Source organism: Gobio gobio, assembly GCF_949357685.1.
Source record: "Gobio gobio genome assembly, chromosome: 4".
In the NCBI taxonomy this organism is placed as follows: Eukaryota; Metazoa; Chordata; class Actinopteri; order Cypriniformes; family Gobionidae; genus Gobio; species Gobio gobio.
Window position 1 is genome coordinate 57099520 of NC_137100.1, and position 22666 is coordinate 57122185.

The 22666-nt window shown below is 36.2% G+C and overlaps 2 protein-coding genes across 3 annotated transcripts; one reads left to right on the top strand and one right to left on the bottom strand.

Annotated features, from left to right (window-relative positions):
• Positions 1-14: 14 nt before the first annotated feature.
• On the bottom strand, positions 15-17029 carry ydjc (YdjC chitooligosaccharide deacetylase homolog). 2 transcript variants are annotated; one of them, XM_079814637.1, is made up of 6 exons: positions 16919-17029; positions 16167-16345; positions 14469-14625; positions 10988-11087; positions 5419-5596; positions 15-906 (listed from the first exon to the last, which is right to left on the bottom strand). In XM_079814637.1, exons 2-6 carry the CDS (start codon positions 16328-16330, stop codon positions 552-554), a joined length of 954 nt encoding a protein of 317 aa, XP_079670763.1. In that variant the 5' UTR covers positions 16331-16345; positions 16919-17029; the 3' UTR covers positions 15-551. The 2 variants fall into 2 exon arrangements, with proteins under 2 accessions (XP_079670763.1, XP_079670762.1); XM_079814636.1 differs by lacking the exon at positions 16919-17029 and adding an exon at positions 16706-16876.
• A 2193-nt stretch (positions 17030-19222) lies between these two features.
• Positions 19223-22250, top strand: sdf2l1 (stromal cell-derived factor 2-like 1). Its single transcript, XM_079815011.1, has 3 exons — positions 19223-19490; positions 21380-21576; positions 21687-22250. The coding sequence occupies exons 1-3, from the start codon at positions 19313-19315 to the stop codon at positions 21963-21965; spliced, it is 654 nt and encodes a 217-aa protein (XP_079671137.1). The 5' UTR covers positions 19223-19312; the 3' UTR covers positions 21966-22250.
• Positions 22251-22666: the final 416 nt, after the last annotated feature.

Genomic DNA, 22666 nt, shown 5'->3' on the forward strand with positions numbered 1-22666 from the left:
TTTCAGAAAGAAATCAAGAGTAAATGGTACTTTTAATTCAACTTCATAAAAATATCAAATACATTCATTAAAAACATTGGACCCGAAAAATACCATTGATTTGTAAATATATATATATATAAAGCAATTGCTACATGTTCCATTAAGTTAAAATTTTCCTATAGTATGTTACAGTCATAAATACAGATTGGATTTTGCAATATTTGAGAAAGTGCTGCTCAAATGAGGCAAAAGTTTTCCATTCCAATTAAAATGGCACCTTCCTATTATAAAGACTAGCCTGGAGCAGCTCTCCATATTAAAATGAATGGCTGCTTTAAAAAGGTCAATTCAAAAAGTAACTTGGGTTTTTGTATGCTTGTTTTGGCTGTACTTTTAACAGGTAGCAGCTTCGATTTGTTTAGTATGGGCTTTGGAAGCAGCACAGAAACTGAAGGCTGATGTTCTGCCTTTTCCCAAACCAAGCATTCATACTCTAAAATAACTAATTCATCTTTTGAGGTATGGGTTAAGATCTTATTTCCTTACAGCAGATACTCTGCTCAAAGTGTTTAAAAGTCTTTAAAGGCACAGAGGTGGATCCCCTGTTGCCTGTAGTAGTGAAGCACCGAAGGGTCCCTCAAAGTATTCAGCTCGTGTAGTCGGTCTGCGGACTGTGAGAAGTCATCTGGTCCTTCTCCACATCCACCCTGGTGAGGTTGACTTGAATATCCTGGATGCACCATAAGCTCTGCTGTAACTGGTCGATAGGAGTCGGTCACGGCGTCATCGGACTGCGTCAGTATTTTTGGGGAAGTCACATCGTCATCCAGTGAAGCTTCCAGCGCGAAGCCCAAAGCACGTTTCAGGTTGGGCACAGACATGTTCTTACCCATGATGCTTAGGCCCAGGTATACATCAGGCCACCTGAGGAGTCATACAAAAACAGTACATAGTTGATTAGATGAATACAAAGTGGAAAACACATTTCACGCAGATTGTGTTTATACTGTGCCTACTTATATGAAGGACGAAATTGACTAAAGATAAAATATTCTCTAAAACATTTGTGAAATCTTGAAAACCAGGGGCCGTATTCACAAAGCATCTTAAGGCTAAAAGTAGCTCCTGACTTGCTGATTTAGGAGAAACGCCTTAAAAATAACGGGCGTGTCCGTACTAATTTTAGGACTCCTACATTTCTGCTCTGAGTATTTCACAAAGCAATCGTAAAAAATCTGTGAAAAGTTAGTAGTCAAGAGTCTTGCCAAATCACAAACAATCCTAAAATGGCTGTTGCTGGCAATCTGCCCAAAGACACAGAACACCAACTGAGGCAATTGTAGAGCCTTGGGTGCGGAGCATTCTCCCCTTATGAATGCAATACATATTTTGATTTATAGATTTTAATCTGCAATGAGGTTAATTTATGTACAGGCAATATGCATTGAATGATGGAGAATTAAAACCAAAGACTTTATATATAGGAAGACGGTGCATTCTGATAACGTATGAATGGGAGAAAGTGCAACGCCCAATATGGTGAATAAGCCCAGCCTTCTAAATGAAAGAGCCAATCGTTGATTTGTAAAGTCATCTTGTCACTGCAGCTTTGGTTGTTATAGAAACAGCTAGTGTTCTGAGACACACATATGCGCATTTGCTTTGTCCAGGCTGAAAAATTCAGGGTTTTTTTCATGATTCGTGCATTTAAAAAAAAAAAATTATGAGACAGTTGTCAGATTTCATTGGTGAATTTAAATATGAAATTTAATCGTAAGCTTGGCGAACAGTTTTGGAGAATTTGATGTTTCCCCATTCAAAGAGATAGGAGCTGCACTTGCATGCCCGAGTGGCATTTCAAAGATGGCCGCCGAGTGAAATGACTTGTCTTAACCCTCTGGGGTTCTTCATTTGTCACACTCAGGACCTTCGTGTCAAAAATGACCCGGAGGGCGGGATTAAGATAAAAAAGATTTGAGTAAAATCAATGAAATATATTTTTGTTCAATAATAATTTTTCTTTTATTTTTTGGTGTTTTGAGATCATTTTATGATTTATAATTAATATTTATGCAATAATTATGACCCATTTTTCCCATTGAATATAATAAAAAATGTATATATGTTCTTTTTTTTATTAAAGCTTTATTTCATTTTAGAGTCAAGCCTGGGCCTCATGAAAGCAATTTTTAAAATGAGATCGGTGCCATCCGGTGGACACATTGAGCATTTTTATCACGCAATAGCACATTTTTACCACTACCACTATTTATAGTGGACTTGCGTTTTATTTAAAAAAAAAAATTTTGTACTGCTTGGTGACTTGGTACTTGGTATATGAACACCCAAAAAAATTGGGGACAGGATTTGAAAAGTCTAAGTGGTCGTAAAAAAAAAAAAGTCACACTCAGGACCTTCGGGTCAAAAATGACCCCCATAGGAAATGAATGGGAAATTAGTTTTTTTGTGCATACAAGCTACAAATCAGCCAGGATGCAGAAAAAAAGGACTCAACAGTGAAGGGGTGAATCTCTAAAACATCAAGAGTGCAAAACAGACAAAAAAAACTCACATTTATACACACAAAAACACACGCACACACAAATTACAGTTTTTCTCAGTCGCTTTGGTACATTTCTCGAATCATCCTCGACATTTGCAAAACAGCAAGAGCATTTCTCAAAACAATTCGTACAAACAGCAAAACTCTTGCTCAAAATCCTTAGTTCATCTCTCAATAGTAAATATCTGTGTCAATGAACATGTCAGTGCCATCAGAATGACAAGTCCTTGTGTCATTGTGTATGAATAAGACATTACACACATAGTCATATTGTCAATATAACCGTGTACTCTGGAGGGATGTTCTGATGTAAATATGGCTAAAATTTTTATGACAATTATTGTAAATTGTAGGTTACACCTTAGTGTATGTGTGAGTTTGATTGCAAGAGACTGGACAAGATTCACATTTATGCTTTTACTGTTTGTACTGTAATTTGTTGACAGACCATGTCATTGTGATACAGAAAGGAAAAGACAGCACTGCATAGCACAAAGAAAAAAAAACCCAGAAAAACAAAAGTAGAAATGTGAACGTCTAACGGAAATGTATAGAAATATGCTTGACATTTTATGACAACTTGTTCAACCATTTTGCATGTAAAGACTTATGCTATGAACTAATGGCTAAATGTTGTGGGGGGTGAAACTATTCAACAGAGACCCAATATAATACATTTTGATCAACATGACATAAGCAATTGATAATGTAGGAAACAGCAGAAAATTGTACATAATCATTTGCATGAATGTACACAAGCATTTGCAACTTGTTCAAAGAAATGAGAAACTGCTTTTTTGATGTGCACAAGTGACACAATGATGTGAAGATTGAACAGGTAGCTTTGAGAATTTCAATTCTGATCTGAGAAATGTACCAAAGCGACTGAGAAAAACTGTAATGCGTGCCATTCCAAAAGGGAATTGTGTTTTTGTGTGTGTGAGTTTTTTTGTCTGTTTCTCACTCTTGATGTTTTAGAGATTCACCCCTTCACTGTTGAGTCAATTTCTGCATCCTGGCTGATTTGTAGATTGTATTCACAAAAAAACTCGTATTTTCATATTTTTGCCAATTTCCCATTCATTTCCTATGAGGGTAATTTTTGACCCGAAGGTCCTGAGTGTGACTATTTTTTTTACGACCACTTAGACTTTTCAAATCCTGTCCCCAATAAAGTACCAATAAAGTCACCAAGTTTCGGACCATTCCGATGAAGCTTTATTTTTTATTTAAAAAAATTTGGGGTCAGAAATGACCGAAGAGCCCCAGAGGGTTAAACTGACTTTGATAAAACATTGTCAAGTTGAAAATAAATGTCCTATCGTCTGCACTGATAGCCTTGTGGGCAGTTCCGGCTCCCTTTCTCTTTTCCACTTTGCTTCCTGTCTACTCACTGTCACGTAATAAAAAGGCAAAAATTATTTAATTAATAAATAAGAAAATAATGTCCTATTACCTGTGGCAGTTGTTTCACGACTTCACATAAGTGAAATAGAGTAAATCGAATAGAATAAACAAGTAAAATAAGCATATTTGGCGCGCTGTCCAAGGAGATCGAGGGCTCCGAGCTCGTTTTTAAGGGGCTGACAATTAGCTAAACCTAATATACTTGTTTAATTAGTGACACTTAGCCAACATTTTAAAATCATTATTAAAATATGGAAACATTTTTCATCTTTTATTTAGCAACATGATACCTCATTCTACAGATTAAAGGGTTAGTTCACCCAAAAATGAAAATTCTGTCATTAATTACTCACCCTCACGTCGTTCGAGACCCGTAAGACCTCCGTTCATATTCGGAACACAAATGAAGATATTTTTGTTGAAAGCTGATGGCTGAGAAAGGCTTCTGATAGGCCTCCATTGGCATTCAGTACACTTATACTCCCAAGACGGATAAAAGGCACTCAAAACATCGTTACAAACTCCATCTCACCACAGTGACTCTACAATAATCTTACGATGCGACGACAATAGTTTTTGTACGCAAAAAAAATCAAAATAACACCTTTATCCAACTTGTTACTGCCTTCCGTGTGTGCCTCCACGACGCATGCGCGAGAATATGACGCAGATCCGGCGTTCGGACAGATGACCCAGAAGTGATTTGTTTACAATCAGAGGAAGACGCGCGTATCTCAGCTGTTGGATTCTACATTGATCGTGCTTTAGGTTTCGGCGTAGTTCTCAAAATGGGGTTCGAGTGTGCATTTCATGGAATCCCGAGCCCCGGCGCTACGTCATATTCTCGCGCATGCGTCGTGGAGGCACACGCGGAAGGCAATAACAAGCTGGATAAAGGTGTTATTTTGATTTTTTTTTGCGCACAAAAACTATTGTCGTCGCATCGTAAGATTATTGTAGAGTCACTGTGGTGAGATGGACTTTGTAACGACATTTTAAGTGCCTTTTATCGGTCTTGGGAGTATAAGTGTACTGAATGCCAATGGAGGCCTAACTGAAGCCTTTCTCAGCCATCAGCTTTCAACAAAAATGTCTTCATTTGTGTTCCGAATATGAACGGAGGACTTACGGGTCTCGAACGACATGAGGGTGAGTAATTAATGACAGAATTTTCATTTTTGGGTGAACTAACCCTTTAAATCATTTACAGAAACCCCTCCCCCATCAGCCAATCACTGTGGGCATAGTTAGTAAGTGTGCTGACATCATCATCCATTACAACGAGGTCAACCCCACCCTTTCTCTTAGCTTAAGACTTATCTCTATTCCCTTGTAAAAGTTGGTCTCAGCAACTTTGTCAATAGGTTTTAAGAGGAAACTCTTATCTAAGAACTTTTAGTGCTAAGATGAAATGTTTTGTGAATATGGTCCCAGATACTGATCCTTTAAAATGTTTCCTCACAAACCTTATTCCATGGCGATGAAAGACCTCGATAGATTCAAGGGCATCTTTTTCAACCTGTGTGTTGAAGTCTCGCAGATGGGATGGGAGGAAGGTGCAAAATTTAAGACCAGGTTCTATGGGGACCCGTGTGTAGGTGATCCCAAAATCAGAGAGAACTTGGGCGAACACCTCTCGCACCTCTGAAAACAATAGGGAAAAAAGTAAACATGAAAAGAAGACAATGTAACAAGGAAACTTAATACTTGTATTCAGCAAGGGAACATTACATGTATTAAAAAATGACAGTAATAGTACATTTAAAATGTTACTAAAGTTTCTACTTCAAACAAATGCTGTTTGTTTTTTTAACGGTCTATTCATCAATGAATCCTGAAATAAATGTATCAGTTTACAGAAGAATATTAAGCAGCACATCATTGATAATAATTGGAAATGTTTCTTGAGCAGCAAATCAGCATATTAGAATGATTTCTGAAGGGTCATGTGACACTGGAGTAATGATGCTGAAAATTCAGCTTTGTATTTGTGATCAAATTAATGCGGTCTTGGGGTCTGTTCTTCGTACGTCGCTTAATACATCTGAGATGATTTGACAGATCCCAGATCTTTTAATCGTGATAACTGATCTCTGGCTATTTTGGTTCTTCAAACAAATTTGCGGATTGGATTAAAATGTCTGGATTAAGTTGTCTAAGATTACTGCGCATTCCTGTGTTTACTGAAAAGTGCAGAAGTATCAATACTCGAAACCACGATCAGCAATGCAGCGATTGGCTGGCGGCAAGACAGCAACGTAATGACATCATATAATTAAAAAAGCAACCTGGCAAAAAACTGTAATTTTGTTTTTAATAAATACAATTCTGGACCTTTATAAGGAAACAGCCAAACGACCAAACAAACATAAAAGTTATAATAAATAAATGACCTGGTTTTTTTTTTAAACTCTCTGGGGTTCTTAATTTATGGGTCACACTCAGGGCCTTCGGGTCAAAAATGACCCGGAGGGCGGGATTAAGATAAAAAAAAGATTTGAGTAAAATAAATGAAATATATTTTTGTTCAATAATATTTTTTCTTTTCTTTTTTGGTGTTTTGAGATAATTTTATGATTAATAATTTATATTTATGCAATAATTATGACCCATTTTTTCCCATTGAATCCATTCTACACCCATGACTGTTTGTCCACACACAGCTCCACCTCTATCATCAAGTTTGCTGATGATACTGTTGTCCTGGGTCTCATCTCCAACAACAATGAGACGGCATACTTGGACGAAGTGGAGCAACTGACATCATGGTGAAAGAACAACTGTCTCTCTCTGAATGTTAACAAGACCAAAGAACTGATTGTGGACTTCAGGAAGAGACCGCATCGGTCATACTCCCCTCTCATGATCAGCGGGACACCGGTAGAGAGAGTGAACAGCTTCAAATACCTGGGTGTGAACATCTCCGAGGATCTGACCTGGACTACACACATCCAGACACAGGTGAAAAAAGCCAGGCAAAGACTGTACCACCTGCGCCAGCTGAGGAAATTCAGGGTTTCACCAGCCATCCTGAAAACTTTCTATCGAGGGGCGATAGAAAGTGTCCTGACTCAGTGCATCACAGCGTGGTACGGGAACAGCACCAGTCACGATTGCAAAGCCCTGCAAAGAGTGGTGCGCTTATCCGAGCGCATCTCAGGCTCAGCTCTCCCGTCTCTGCAGGACATCTACACCAAACGCTGCAGAGGTAGAGCTACTAAAATCATCAGAGACATTAATCACCCTGCAAACTCTCACTTCACCCTGCTGCCATCTGGTAAGCGCTTCCGTAGCCTGATGGCAAAGACTGAAAGACTCAGGAGGAGTTTCTTCCCCCAGGCCATCAGACTCCTGAACTCAGTCACGTGACTTCACTTCACCCCGCACACGCATAAACATCCAGTTTTTTAACATTAACATCCACATACTGCCATTGCACTGCACTTTACGTTCCTATTGTTACTGCGTAACAACCTGTAATAAACCTGTTTGCACATCATACTCCTGTTTACACATCCATTATACTTCTTTATATATTTATATATATATATATTTTATGTTAACCACTTATTTTTAAGTCTACAGTTTATCTCACTTATCATATCCACTTATTTTATATTTTTATATTTTTATTTTTATCTTATTTCCTATTTTTATCCGTTACTTGATTTATTTATAATTCTACTTATGTTAATACTTTTTATTCTAATTTTATTCTATTTCTATTTCAATTTCCCCTTGTGTTTCTTGTAACTGTTATTTGCACTGTCTATGGAGCGGACCTGTTTACATTTCACTGCCAGTTGTATATTGTGTATATAACTGTGTATGTGACAAATAAAACTCTTGAATCTTGAATCTTGAATATAAAAAAAAAAAAAAAAATATATATATATATATATATATTTTTTTTTTAAAGCTGTATTTCATTTTAGAGTCAAGCCTGGGCCTCATGAAAGCAATTTTTTAAATGAGATCGGTGCCATCCGGTGGACACATTGAGCATTTTTATCACACAATAGCACATTTTTACCACTATAGTGGATCTTGCGTTTTATAAAAAAATGTTAAAAATCGTAGCTTCATCGGAATGGTCCGGAACTTGGTGACTTTATTGGTACTTGGTATATGAACACCCCAAAAAAATGGGGACAGGATTTGAAAAGTTGTAAAAAAAATAAAAAAAAGTCACACTCAGGACCTTCGGGTCAAAAATGACCCCCATAGGAAATTAATGGGAAATTAGTTTTTTTGTGCATACAAGCTACAAATCAGCCAGGATGCAGAAAAAAAGGACTCAACAGTGAAGGGGTGAATCTCTAAAACATCAAGAGTGAAAAACAGACAAAAAAACTCACACACACACACAAAAACACACGCACACACAAATGAACGTGTGCCATTCCAAAAGCTAATTGTGTTTTTGTGTGTGTGTGAGTTTTTTTGTCTGTTTTTCACTCTTGATGTTTTAGAGATTCACCCCTTCACTGTTGAGTCCTTTTTTTCTGCATCCTGGCTGATTTGTAGATTGTATGCACAAAAAAACTCGGTATTTTCATATTTTTGCCAATTTCCCATTCATTTCCTATGGGGTCATTTTTGACCCGAAGACCCTGAGTGTGACTATTTTTTTACGACCACTTAGACTTTTCAAATCCTGTCCCCGAATTTTTTTGTGTGTTCATATACCAAGTACCAATAAAGTCACCAAGTTTCGGACCATTCCGATGAAGCTACGATTTTTAACATTTAAAAAAAAAAAAACAATTCGGGTCAGAAATGACCGAAGACCCCTAGAGGGTTAACATGATTCCCAATTATTTATATTCATGATGTTATAGTATTTGTACACCCTTTACATTTTTATTTCAATGTTGTAATTAGCAATTCATTTAATTTTTAATTCAATTTGAAGCAGATTTGTTACGTGACAGCATTAATTAAAGTTTCTTAAGGGTCAAGATCAAGTTATTCGCTTCTTCTGTGCCGCATCAATCCACTCCCATAATGCATCTGTCACCACTGAAATTAATGCACAGCTCAGAGTAACTGCACAGCATGTGTGTAAGATTGCAATAACCTTATAAAGTAATTATTCACAAATAAATCTCACAATCAAGTGGCTGTGTCTATAGTATTATACACAACATTATAATATTATTTTCTAATACATTTTTATATTATTATTATTTAAAATTATTATTGCCCCTGGTTCAGTAAGGAACTCTTGTAGTAAAGTAGCAGTGGCTGGGACACATTTTAAGTATCAACGCCGCTTAAAAAGATGCAATCTAATCCTGTTTACATGTTCTAAGCCTGCTCTCCTCATACCTGTTGCTATGACAGGAAGTCCAGGATGAGCGTCGAAGAACCGAACAATCCAAGATCATGCCAAATCGTCAACAATCTAATCCAGCTAACCGAGTTAGCGACGTACAAAGAACGGACCCTTGGTGAGCATAAGTGACTTCTTTCAAAAACATTAAAAAAAACATTACCAAACATTTTAACGGTACACTTATAAAAAATAAAGGTTTCAAAAGGGTTTTTTTTGCAGTGATGCCATAAAAGAACAATTTTGGTTCCCCAAAGAACCTTTCAGTGAACAGTTCTTTCATCATTCATCATTTTCTTCTTAGTGTAAACAACATTTTAAAAATCTAAAGAACATTTTTCCAGGTTCCATGGATGTTAAAGATTCTTTATGGAACCATTGATGAAAGTAAAGAATGTTTATGTTTAAAGGGATGGTTCACCCAAAAATGAAAATTAGCCCATGATTTACTCACCCTCCAGTCATCATAGGTGTTTATGACTTTCTTCTTTCAGACTAATTAAATCGGAGCTATATTAAAAAAGTCCTGGCTAATCCAAGCTGTATAATAGCAGTGACTGTTACTCTGTTTTTGAAGTCCATAAAAAATGCATCTGTCCGTCGATTAACGTGCTCCACGTGGCTCCGGGGTGTTAATAGAGGCCTTCTGAAGCGAATCGATGCGTTTGTGTAAGAAAAATATCCATATTTAAAACTTTATAAAGTAAAGTTCCAGCCGATCGCCTTCCGTGGAAAAGTGTTGAAAGTGCCTTCTCGCAATTCAAGATGCGTATGCGACGTCTGACGAGCGTAACTGGTCGTATAAGCCTTTTGAACGGCAGAGGCACTTTCAACACTTTTTCCATAAGTTTCGATCGGCCAAAACTGTACTTTATAAAGTTTTAAATATTGTTATTTTTCTTACACAAACGCATCGATTCACTTCAGAAGGCCTTTATTAACCCCCGGAGCTGTGTGGAGCAGTTACAGTATTTGACGGACAGATGCATTTTTTTATGGACTTCAAAAACAGAGCAACTATTACTGCTATTATAAAGCTTGGATTAGCCTGGACTTTTTTAATACAACTCAGATTTTATTCGTCTGAAAGAAGAATGTCATATACACCTATAATGACCTGAGGGTGAGTAAATCATGGGCTAATTTTCATTTTTGGGTGAACCATCCCTTTAAGAGTGTAGTGTAGGCCTACTTCATATAAAACAGTGACGCACAGGCAGACTGATTGGCAGCCATTATAAGGTATTAATAATTATATTCAAAATCAAAGCACTGATGTTTGCCTAAAGAACAACCACTGTCTCTGAAATTTCATACCTAAACTCACTACTCATGTGCCCTCCAGAAGCTTGTGTTCTGCAAGTGAACGACGCCTAATCACTTTTACTTTGTTCCATGCTGGTGGAATAACCCGTCCAACTCAACCTGAGCTACTGAATCTTTTGCCATTTTCAAGAAACGACGGTTTCACCTTGACCTGTTGATACTAATACTTACTATTCTATTCTATTCTATTTTTTTAAATAAATAAAAAAAACCTTTGCTACATGTACTGTACTGATCACAGCATTTGCATATTGTTGATTTAATTGCTTCTATTGCTCTCCTCATTTGTAAGTCGCTCTGGATAAATGCGTCTGCTGAATGATTAAATGTAAATGTAAGGTGAAAAGGGTTGTTCAAAATGAACCCACTGTTACCTGGCAGCACGTGCACATGCTGATGGCCGTCCATATGGTAGGGCATGTGGCCGACCAGTTCACAAAAATGATTTACCTGGGCTCTGAGCTCTACCTCCACCTTATAAACAGACAAAACAACACAGGATAAAAGAACCAGACAAACGTGTTTTAAATGATAATGCTGTGCTTGGCTCTGAAGTCTGAAACTTTCAAATGGTTTCATACAGCATATTTAAAAGCGGTTATATTGTGAACTTTCAATGTACTAACAGTGTAGCCTACTACTTACAAAAGTACTGAGTGGTGTAAGGTAACTTCATGGGTTAAATTAAGATTTAAAAGGTTCAGAGTTAGTACCTAGTTAGTCATTATTACAATAAGTACATGGTATGTTCATGTGAAACAGGACTGGCCAAAAACATACTGGAAAATTTGTACTTGGAAAAAAGGGTCAAAGAGAAGGTGGAAATGGTGAATGATGTAAAAGTATAAATACATCTGTTTTGGATGCAAATCTTGACTAACATTAGTGAACTTCAGAAAAAAAAATCTAATGATGAAAATTATGAAATAACCCTTCTTTATTCGTATTTATTATTCTCTCTTTTTAATATCCCACCAATTAGGATTTACATAGTGGTAGATATTTTGCACACCTGATGCTTTAAACTTGAGTTTGAGGAGTGCATAATGTCATAACACCTCTTATCAAGATCAAGATCTTTAACTTTGAGCAACCTTTGACACTTTGATGGGTGAATCATAGCAGCCATTTCACCCGTTCTCAATACAAGAATTTGCTTGCATTTGAAAAAGAGCCCACACCAGGGTTCGACATTATCGGGCTTGGGCAAAACTGCCACCAAAATGAAAAAAAGCCCTCAAAATGCAATATATGAGGCAACAAATGGATCACTGCAATTCACAGAAACAAATGGACTCCAGGCAGCCAAACATGGATTTGCAGTTATCATTTTGAGTCAATATTGCTGAATTTTAGGGTAAAATCATACCATATTGTTATATATTGTATTGACAACTCATCAATTAAATATTTACCATCATGTATTCTGCATGACTGGATGTTTTTAAAGGAACACTCCACCATTTTTAGAAATAGGGCTTATTCAACATCTTTCCTACATTTAGATATGTGGGCAAATGCCTTTTTGTCTCAGTGCATGCATTGTTTTAGTTTAGCAGGGTCGCCGCTAGCTTAGCTTAGCATAATGAATGGAATCCTATGTTGCCAGCTAGCATGTCCCGAGTAAAAGTGATCCAAAAAACAAAAACAAACCCACCTAATTACTTCTTGTGGCCTGCGTATTCACAACGAATACAAGTAGCGATGCAGATTAAGACTAGGCAATTTCCTAGGCAGATATTGACTTGGGACTATATTATGGGGAAGCATAGGCGAAGCACTGCTACTTGGGCGCAGAGATATCACGCAACACATGAAATCCCCAAACTTTGATCTTTGTGTGATGAGTCTTAATCTGCATCGCTATTTGTCCTCGTTGAGGCCACAAGAAGTAATTAGATGTTTTTTTTGTTTTTTTTTTATCACTTTTACTCAGGACATGCTAGCTGGCAACATAGGATTCCATTCATTATGCTAAGCTAGCGGCGACCCTGCCAAACTACAACAATGCATGCACTGAGACAAAAAGGCATTTGCCCACATATCTAAATGTAGGAAAGAAGTTGAATAAGCCCCATTTCTAAAAACGGTGGAGTGTTCCTTTAAATAAGCACTGACAAAAGCTACACAAGATTTAGGGCTGAACGATATGACGATATATATTACATTGATATAGGTGATCACCTGGATTTAGACATACAGTACCTATATTGTATTTATATAAAGCACTCACAGGCAAATTTGCTTTGTGTATTTCCCCGGCATCAAAATCGGGCTCATTTCAGGAAACACAATTCCTGGCTGCATGTCAATATCCATGGATTACTGGATCTTTGGTAGGTTGTAAGGAACACTATATGGAGTCCAAACTTTAGTTTAAACTGATAATAGTTTGTTTTACTCTCGTTTTCGCAGTTTCCCCTATTAAATCCAGTCATGCAGCAGCTCTTCTGTGTCGTCCATGCATATACCACATGAGCAAAAGTGCTGTTTTCCTGAAAATCAGCACGATTGCAAACCTGAAAATTATTCAACAGTTCAATAAACAAGAAAATAATATAAGGTAATTTGCATTTTAGACTATTTTTTAAAACCAGAATATTGTCTGTTTTTGCTCTATTTTCGGCAACAGAAATAGTTCCAAACAAATCCAATTGTGCGTCTCCGAGCAACACAGCCACCTCCCACCTACTAACGGTTTTAGTTTCAATTCAATTCAATTCACATTTATTTGTATAGCGCTTTTCACAATACATATCGTTTCAAAGCAGCTTCACAGAAAATGCATGCGTCTACATTGCAATTTAAAGTGATTTGTCCACGTTATGCATTTCAGAAATGCACATATACAAAGCACACGGATTAGCTAACAATGTATTATTAATCAATATAATAATTAAATTAAGGCACAGAAATAAGTGAAATAAGAATACATGTTGTTAATGATTAGGGTATATAGAAATATTGGTAACACTTTACAATAAGGTTGTATTAGTTAACATTAGTTAATGCATTAGTTAACATGAACTAACCATGAACAACACATCTGTTCAGCATTAGTTAATCTGTGTTACCGTAAATTAATAAAAATACAGCTGTTCATGGTTTGTTCATGTTAGTTCACAATGCATTAACTAATGTTAACAAGATTTTAATAATGCATTAGTAAATGTTGAAATTAGCATTAACAAAGATTTAAAAAAAATGCTTTTTAAGTGCAGTTCATTGTTAGTTCATGTTAACTACTGTAGTTGTTAACTAATGAACCTTATTGTAAAGTGTTACCGAAATATATCATATCATTTTTCTCATAATTTCATTTGACTAATTTAAGCTATATCTCTCAATAAAATCACACCTGCGGTCCACTATCCTGCAAGAAAGACTGTACTGCAACTGCACTTGCTGTCATTCGAACGTGACGTTATGAGATTGCTGGATAAGGAAAAAGGATAAGGATAAACTTGTCTGGAGCTTTCGGAGCACTCCGTCATCAGAGAGCCAAGTTCTATTCGTATTCATATTGTATTAGTAGCCTACTAATACCTATTACATCCATTACCTAATCCCTGTGCTCTAATTTGTATTGCTCTCAATGCCTGGTCATAAGAGAGTGACAAAGGTTGAATGCTGTTTTTGTTTTTGGTCGTGATTGAGACTTCGGTAGCGATTGGCCACGATTCTGGTTAAAGATAGCTATAGAATGCAAAAGGCTGCCTCTGCTGCTATATAACATGCAAACGATCCTATACGCTGGGATGTAAACAGTATCACTGTTAGATGCCCAGCTTTATGGTTTAAATTCACTCCCATGTGTCTTTCGGTTGGTCTTTATGGGTGCGTGTTCCTGTGTACCTCTGACATCTTGAGCTGACCACTCTGTAAAACTTCCCTGAAGCCCATCTTCCCATGGAAGAACCCATCCTTGTTGAGGAGTGTTGAGCCCTTCAGTTCCTGAGACACTGGAAGACCCTCTGAGAGATTTGCATGGAGTCCAATGGGGATGTGATGCCTGAGTGAGAGAAGCAGTGATATTTTAGATACTATTATAGATTTGAATGAGATTTTGAATGATTTATTGTTATTATATTATACATTTTTATTAACAGTTTTAGTAATTTTTTTTTTTTGAAGAGTAAGATCTAACCTTTATACATCTACCCTGTCAGGGTTTATTACAAGTAGGCCTACTCTTATCTTTGACAATAGGTTTAACGGGCTCACATACAGTGGGTACGGAAAGTATTCAGACCCCCTTAAAATGTTCACTCTTTGTTATATTGCAGCCATTTGCTAAAATCATTTAAGTTCATTTTTTTTCTCTCATTAATGTACACATAGCACCCAATGTTGACAGAAAAACACAGAATTGTTGACATTTTTGCAGATTTATTAAAAAAGAAAAACTGAAATATTACATGGTCCTTAGTATTCAGACCCTTTGCTGTGACACTAAGGGTGTTTTCACACTTGGCTCCTCTTTAAAAGAACCAAACTCAGACTCCTTTAAGTAGACCAAAAGGTGAACCAAGTGAAAAAGGACCCAGTTCTCTTCACGTTCACACGGTCCCTGTACCTGAAAGAGGACTCCGATCCTTTTTTGGTCCACTTTAGTAGGAATGGGGTCCCAGACCCCTTTGTGTTCATACTGTTGCTTTTTGGATCTAGTCCAGTTCAGTGTTTGATGGCTGACCCTATGGCCTTCAACATTTGATCCCATTCACTTACATTGTTTGTGCCTCTGTAACCAAGATATTTATTTGTAAACAAAAAAATTATTTAAATGACATTGCTACAAAAGAATTGAGTTGTTTATCTTTTTACACAAAAAATATATGTTTTGCAATACTACATATTCTTGCACTTGCTATATCACACATCCACCTTTGTAAATAACATTTTGAATTGTTTTCCTTGAATAATGTTTATTTTATTGCATCAGCATACAAAAAATAAACACTACAATAAAATCATTTAAAAAGATGCAAATTAAATAAACTGCTTTAAAATTTCCAGATAGAGTAGGTATGCCTTAAAACAGTATTCAAGTAAGAAATTGAAAACTGAAAAAGGCTATTAATGCAGATGTTTCCATTCACTTAAAACAAAACCACCTGTTTATGTGAAACTTGTGTGTTTTTGACACTTTAAAATAAATGCAATAGGACGCTAAATATTTCGCTTAGTACGCGCGCTGTGACAGCTGGCTTATGTGCACGCGCTTTAGGTGTGTGTGCTCGTAACACCATTTTAAACTGGCAAGGCGCGCAGCTTCTCTCTAACACAGTGCGGAAGACACTGAAAAGCCTGCATGGAGTTTGCTAAAAAAAAACACCTGAAGGACTCCATACGGGCTTTCATGTGTCTTGCACTGAGGAGAGGCTTCCGTCGGGCCACTCTGCCATAAAGCCTTTTTTAATAAATAATTTAATTTAATAAATCTGCAAAAATGTCAACAATTCTGTGTAAAGTGTCATAATACTCAGACTTTGATGTCACATTTTTATATTTATCTGCTTCAGTCAAACGTAGTGTAGAAATCCGCTGCTGTACCTTTTGGCCAGCTCTGCTGCGTGCTTCGCTGAGTCTGCATTCACCAGAAGAGAGACATTGGAGATCGCACCAGCTCTGAAGCAATCCACAATTCCTTGATTTCTTCTCTCGCAGTAGCCAAAATCATCTCCTGTCACCACTAGCTTCACCTTGGGTTGAGGCATCTTCTTCTCGCCTTGCTGATGAGAAAGAAAAAAACACTAATGATCGACCAATATTGCTTTTTATGACTAATACTTTTTTTTTTTTTTTTTACAATTAGAAGGGTTTTTTTCCCATAATAATAACTAATCCCAGACAGCAACATAGTGTTGGCCCTGATCCGGGCCACATCTGGTACACCATACACTAGGGCCGTAACCACCATAGTCATTGAGGGGGACAAGTCCCACCCAATAATTGGAAATGGCCAAATTGTTACAGTACAGCTACAGTATATTTGATATTTCTTAATGCTGCACTCCATTACGCAATGCTCTGTTTGTTTTTAGGATGGCAGACAGTCAACGCGAGTCTCGCCCGCGGGGAAAGCTGCTTACCACCGGCTGGTGAATAACATCCATATGTCTGCCGCCTTGTGTTAACACGGGCAGCTGCCACTGCATACCGGTGTATAATCGCATCTACAGCCCAATAACATATCAGTTAAACGTTAGTAGCCGGGATTCTTAGAAACAAACAGATTTCAAAAGGACAAACAGATGTTGTGTAATATGCGCCTAGCTAGCAGTAATAATGTAGTAATCGCTTACCCATTTTATTGCGAGGTTTTTGCCATTGGTTCCTTTTTACAATGTATCCATCCAACACAGAGCGGAGCGAATGACAGACCGACTGAAGACATCAATGCAATTTCCTTTTCCGGAGTTGCAGCGCCCTCTACCGGATGTAAACAAAACAACGCCACATGTACAAGGAGGCCGATGTAGTTTCAAATCTTCCTGGTGTATGTTGAATATATATATATATGTAAACCAAGGCCGTGACCATGTCTTGGACAAAGTTGTTGTTTTTTTGTTTGGTCTATTGTAGTTATGAATGAATTTAAACTATTTTTCAAATCATATTTTACACATTCATTCTTATTTGTAGGCTTATGTCTAATATGTCAAAAATACGTTAAATTGTCAAACTCAGTTATGAATCTTACAAGCTTACAATCTTGCCCCTGCTAAAACGTACTCTTTCACTGCTACACCTGAAGCGTCGTGTTTGAATTCACTCAGTGAACAGTAAAGCTTGATTTAATTGTCCCCCTCAATGTTTTTTGAAGTTTTTAAAAACTGTGTTAAAATTGAACCAAGAACCCTAGGGTTATATTGAGAACCCCATGGTATTTTTCTTCTAAGAGTAATTTTATACAGCGAGAAAGAGAGAGATGCAAAATTTCCATACACAAAGTATATCTTATTTTAATATTTCACATTCACTACTCCTTTAAAAGATGTGGTATTTTGAGAAATAACAGAGATAAACTTATTGCAAACATTTATAGAAGTTTATTATTATTATTATTTAAATGATCATCTTAAACATCATGGCATACTCACCAGAGCCAGGATGTTGCTGCTCTCAGTGGTATGAATGTAAACTGAATGATCTCCTTGTACACAGACTTAAGGCAGCAGGTGTGACTCTGCTTACGTGTCTATGGAGGCTTTTGAATGTTTTCCCAAGACACATAACCTCATTTAGAAATATGGAAAACAGCACAAAGATAGAGAGAATGGGGAGAGAGTATCATGTTTATGATCTTTGGTTCTTCAGCCACCTGACATAACAGCATAACAATAACACGCATGGCATCGTTAGAATAACACAAAACCGATAACTGGAAACACTGGGAGTTATATTCAGAACGTGAAGAAAATTCAGAAATGTTCCACTTAAAAAACACTGATTAAACATGTGCTTCATTTCAGTTGATTTCACAATATATATAGTAGTGGAACACACCACTTAATGGAAACTGATTCTTTAAGCTGTAGTGGAGACCAGTGCTATAGTTGTCAGTTTCACTAATGTTTTGAGGCATCTAATTGTATAAATGCTGGTTTTGTAGGCCTATAGTAGTGCTTATCTAGGTTGGTTTCAAACAATCAACTCTTACATTAGGACTACACTTTACAGTCTTGGCTAAGCGAAGGGAAATACAATAAAAACATATTTGGATACATTAAGCCAATGTTAAACATGTTAACCAAATAGTTGAACTGTGTAGGTTGTCACATTGATATCCGTTTTGAAATTGAAACAAATTAAAACTATTTTCACTACAAAATGTCTAGTACATTTCACAATTGTTTACAAAGAGAGTCCAAGTAGCTAATACATTTAATTAAAAGTGGACTTTGAAGTTTAAAGACTGCAATAAAACATAGGCCAGTAATCATTGCTGTGGTAAAAAAAAAATGTTTACACACACACACACACACACATTATATATATATTATATATATATATATATATATATATATATATATATATATATATATATATATATATATATATATATATATATATATATATATATATATATATATATATATATATATATATATAAGTAATAAAACGTAGGCTATTGTGTGATAATATCGGGGCTAATATCTGTTAAATAAACTGTAACTGTATCTAACATTGGAAATGTTCATTGAAATGTAGCAGAGACTTCAAAATGTGTGTACATAAGTTGACAAAAATAAATCCACCTTGAAAAATAAAACTAAAATAACAGAAAATAATAATAGCGACAACAACAATAAACGGATATTTAACTAGCCTACATATAATTTAGCAGTTCTTAAGGGAATAATGTTTGTATAGGCTAATTGATTCTTGAAGCAGTTAACATAACTTTCAATAATGACTTACAACAAGTTATGTGTAAATACCCATTAATGTATTTTTAATACATGACTAAAAGTTTCGTGATATTTCTAGCGATTTAAATGTAAACTAATGAGGCCTACTGTATAATGTAACGCGTCACATCATCCTCGACCAATCACTGATTTCCGAGTGTGCGCGCGGATCACTTCCTTGTTGTCGGACTTGTCATGATGCGATTGGTTAGAAAGCGTGTCAGCGTTTGAATGGGGCTCTCCGGGTCCATTTTTCTGTGATGTACAGAGACACCAGCTGTAACAATGGGACCATTAAGAGTTCTGTCTGTCTTTCTGGATTTGATTTTAGTATGTTTTATGTTTGCCCCAAGCGGCGCTTATGACTTGGACTCCAGCTACGTGACCTGTGGGTCTCTGGTCAAACTGATGAACACACGGCACGGCGTCAGACTTCACTCGCATGATGTCAAATATGGATCAGGTATGACCACTGTGAGCATCAACTTTAACAATTAGGTTGATGTAGGATGCGTATGTTGTGGCGGACAATTTAATCTTTACGTTTAGCCTTTTATTCACTTGTATTGATCATATTATTGTGCTTCGTGTAATACCAGCTGGTGCATGCATGCATTAGCCAGGAAGCTAATGATGATGACTAGTAATATCTCCTACCGATCAGGTATCATCAGTAAAATACGGTATCTGCCTTTCCGAAAGCCTTTTATTATAGACTCTCATTCAGCTCCCAGTGGTTTTATTATTTGTTGGTTGTGATATCATTTGTTTACCTGAAGGATGCGTGTAATCATGACGACAGGTGCACTACAATATTCTAAAACAAAGGTACCATGGTAAAACCATTTTGACATGTGCAACGGTAATTCTTTCGAGTGGCAAGAGTTTCTTGAGTCCTTTTTTTATTTTTTACATGTTTTAGAATTGTACTTTTAACAAAGTATATTGTGTGTGACAACAACTAATATCTGTTAAATGGACTGTAACGTTGGAAAGTTCATTCAAATTGAACTTTTAGCTAAGACTTCAACTATGTGTCCATGCAGAAATGTACTAAAAATAACCCTGAATATAGAAATGTATTGTCATCATCATCATCATTATTATTATTATTAATAATAATAATAATGATGATGATGCTTATGATGATGATGAGTGATATTTAACTCAGTGGATCCAAATATTTTAGCAGCTCTTTAGGTAAAAATTTATGTATAATTATCTGTATGTGTTTTTACAGAAATTTACCAAAATAGCTCACCCTGAAAGGAAAGATAAATATAAAAATAATAAAGATAAATATGATAAATTAATAATAATACATACATACATACATTTTTACCTAAAGAACAGCGGAGTTAAATATCCACTTAGTATTTGAATACACACTCATAGTTACATGTATATATTTAAGAAATGTTTGCATTTATGTATATAAAAAATTAAGAGAACACTTAACATTGATTTCTCAATGTTAAGTGGTCTCAATTTTTTCCAGAGCTCTATATTTATATACATATAAATATAACATTTTATTATTAAATATATACATACGTGTGTGTATTTATATATACATACATTATATTTATACACAGTACACACACATTATGTAGACCCAAACTTTTATTTTAGATGGGATTTATCGTTTGACAGCCTTAATAATAATACATATTTCACTCATTGGATACAAATATTTTAGCTGTTATCTATATGTGTCTACAGAAATTGACCCAAATAGTTCACCCTGAATAATAAAGATAATATAAATTAATAATAATAACACATTGATATTTCACTCAGTGGATCCAGATATTTTAGCAGTTCTCTAGGTAAAATGTTTGAATAATTATCTGTGTGTCTACAGAAATTGACCCAAATAGTTCACCCTGAATAATAAAGATAATATAAATTAATAATAATAACACATTGATATTTCACTCAGTGGATCCAGATATTTTAGCAGTTCTCTAGGTAAAATGTTTGAATAATTATCTGTGTGTCTACAGAAATTGACCAAAATATTGAATTTTCACCCTGAATAGTAAATATAAATAATAATAATCCAGGACCCTCTTGCAAGAGATTTTAAATCTCAATGGTTTTCTATCCATAAAAATAAATATTTTAGCAGTAGAATTATAACATGCATTTAAAATATGTATGAAATGTAACATGAATAAACTGGAGAAGGTGCTTCTCGATGATATTTGATAACTATTTTTGTGAACTACGTTAATATCATGTGTTTATTTTTTTAAATGTATGATAAAAAGGTAAACACAGTGGTAAATGAATACGAGATGTATGCATATGTTCAGATGTAGCAAACATTGTTTACACGATATCCTGCAGGTAGTGGCCAGCAATCAGTAACAGGCGTGGATTCGGCCGATGATGCCAACAGCTACTGGCGTATCCGTGGAAAACCAGACAGCGTTTGTCAGCGCGGGGTGCCCATTCGATGCGGAGAGGCCATCCGAATTACACACATGAAGACTGGACGCAACCTACACTCGCATCACTTCAGCTCGCCGCTGTCTAACAACCAGGTAGACCCACACAATACTCTCCTAACTTAACCTACATGTTCAGGTGGCTTGATTTCCGTTATACCTGCAGTGCATAACCCAGGTTATTACAAGCTGATTTGTGTTTGCAGGAAGTGAGTGCGTTTGGCGAAAATGGAGAAGGAGATGATTTGGACGTATGGAGCGTTCAGTGCGGCGAAACATACTGGGAACGCGACGAAGCAGTGCGATTTAAACACGTCGGCACTGAGGTTTTCCTCAGTGTTACCGGAGAGCAGTACGGTCATCCAATCAGAGGCCAGCGTGAGATCCATGGAATGCTTTCAGCCAATCAGAATAACTACTGGAAGGTGATGGAGGGGGTTTTTATTCAGCCCAGCAGTGATCCCTTTCACCATGACGAGCTCTGATGCTGCTACATTATCGTAGTGAGCGCACTGTACGAATGAGAACTGCACTTGCACATGCTGTGAAACCTCTATATATTTAAACTCTTCAAAAGTTTTACATTTATTGGTCGAACTCTTATGTGTGTTGCAATTTGGTTACTTTTACAGACCTGTTTTTGAGGCAAAACTCACCCACAAAATGCACATCACAGACAAAAACAAGATGAAAAGGTTTGTTTACTAGATTTCCTATGATTGGAATTAGTCTTTTTGTATGTAAGGGAATAAAATGACATTACAAACCAGGATTTTGGGCCAAAAGATTGTGCATTTTGTATTATTTATATTTAGGTTGGATGACATATTACTAATAGAACAAATTACATTAATAACTTGTACTATGAAATACTGTTCTTGCACACATATAGGAGAGTTATGAAATGACTGTTTCTGTTTTGGTTTAAGTTTTCCAACTGTAATTCCCAGTAGTTGTTTTCCCCTCATACTGTATGTGACTCAATATGTACATAATTTGGTGAAAGCGTAAATAAATTTTTGAAAACATGGGTATTACAGTTTTTTATTTTAGTTAAAGCAACTAATATCATGTTTTAAAAAGCAGATGCATCATTGAGATGCATGTGAACAGTTTCCGAATCCTGTAAATTGTACAGTATTATAAATACTACATTTATTTATATATAAATATCTAGACTGTATTA

Bases quoted from the DNA above. Each gene is read 5' to 3' on its own strand.
- ydjc (XM_079814636.1), bottom strand. From the start codon at position 16,789: ATGCGATTATACACCGGTATGCAGTGGCAGCTGCCCGTGTTAACACAA. The intron at 16,346-16,705 runs GTAAGCAGCTTT...CTTTCTCATCAG, and splicing joins ATGTTATTCACCAGCCGGTG to CAAGGCGAGAAGAAGATGCC. The intron at 907-5,418 runs GTTTGTGAGGAA...ATGACTCCTCAG, and splicing joins TTTCATCGCCATGGAATAAG to GTGGCCTGATGTATACCTGG.
- sdf2l1 (XM_079815011.1), top strand. From the start codon at position 19,313: ATGGGACCATTAAGAGTTCTGTCTGTCTTTCTGGATTTGATTTTAGTA. The intron at 19,491-21,379 runs GTATGACCACTG...GATATCCTGCAG, and splicing joins TGATGTCAAATATGGATCAG to GTAGTGGCCAGCAATCAGTA. The intron at 21,577-21,686 runs GTAGACCCACAC...TTGTGTTTGCAG, and splicing joins CGCCGCTGTCTAACAACCAG to GAAGTGAGTGCGTTTGGCGA.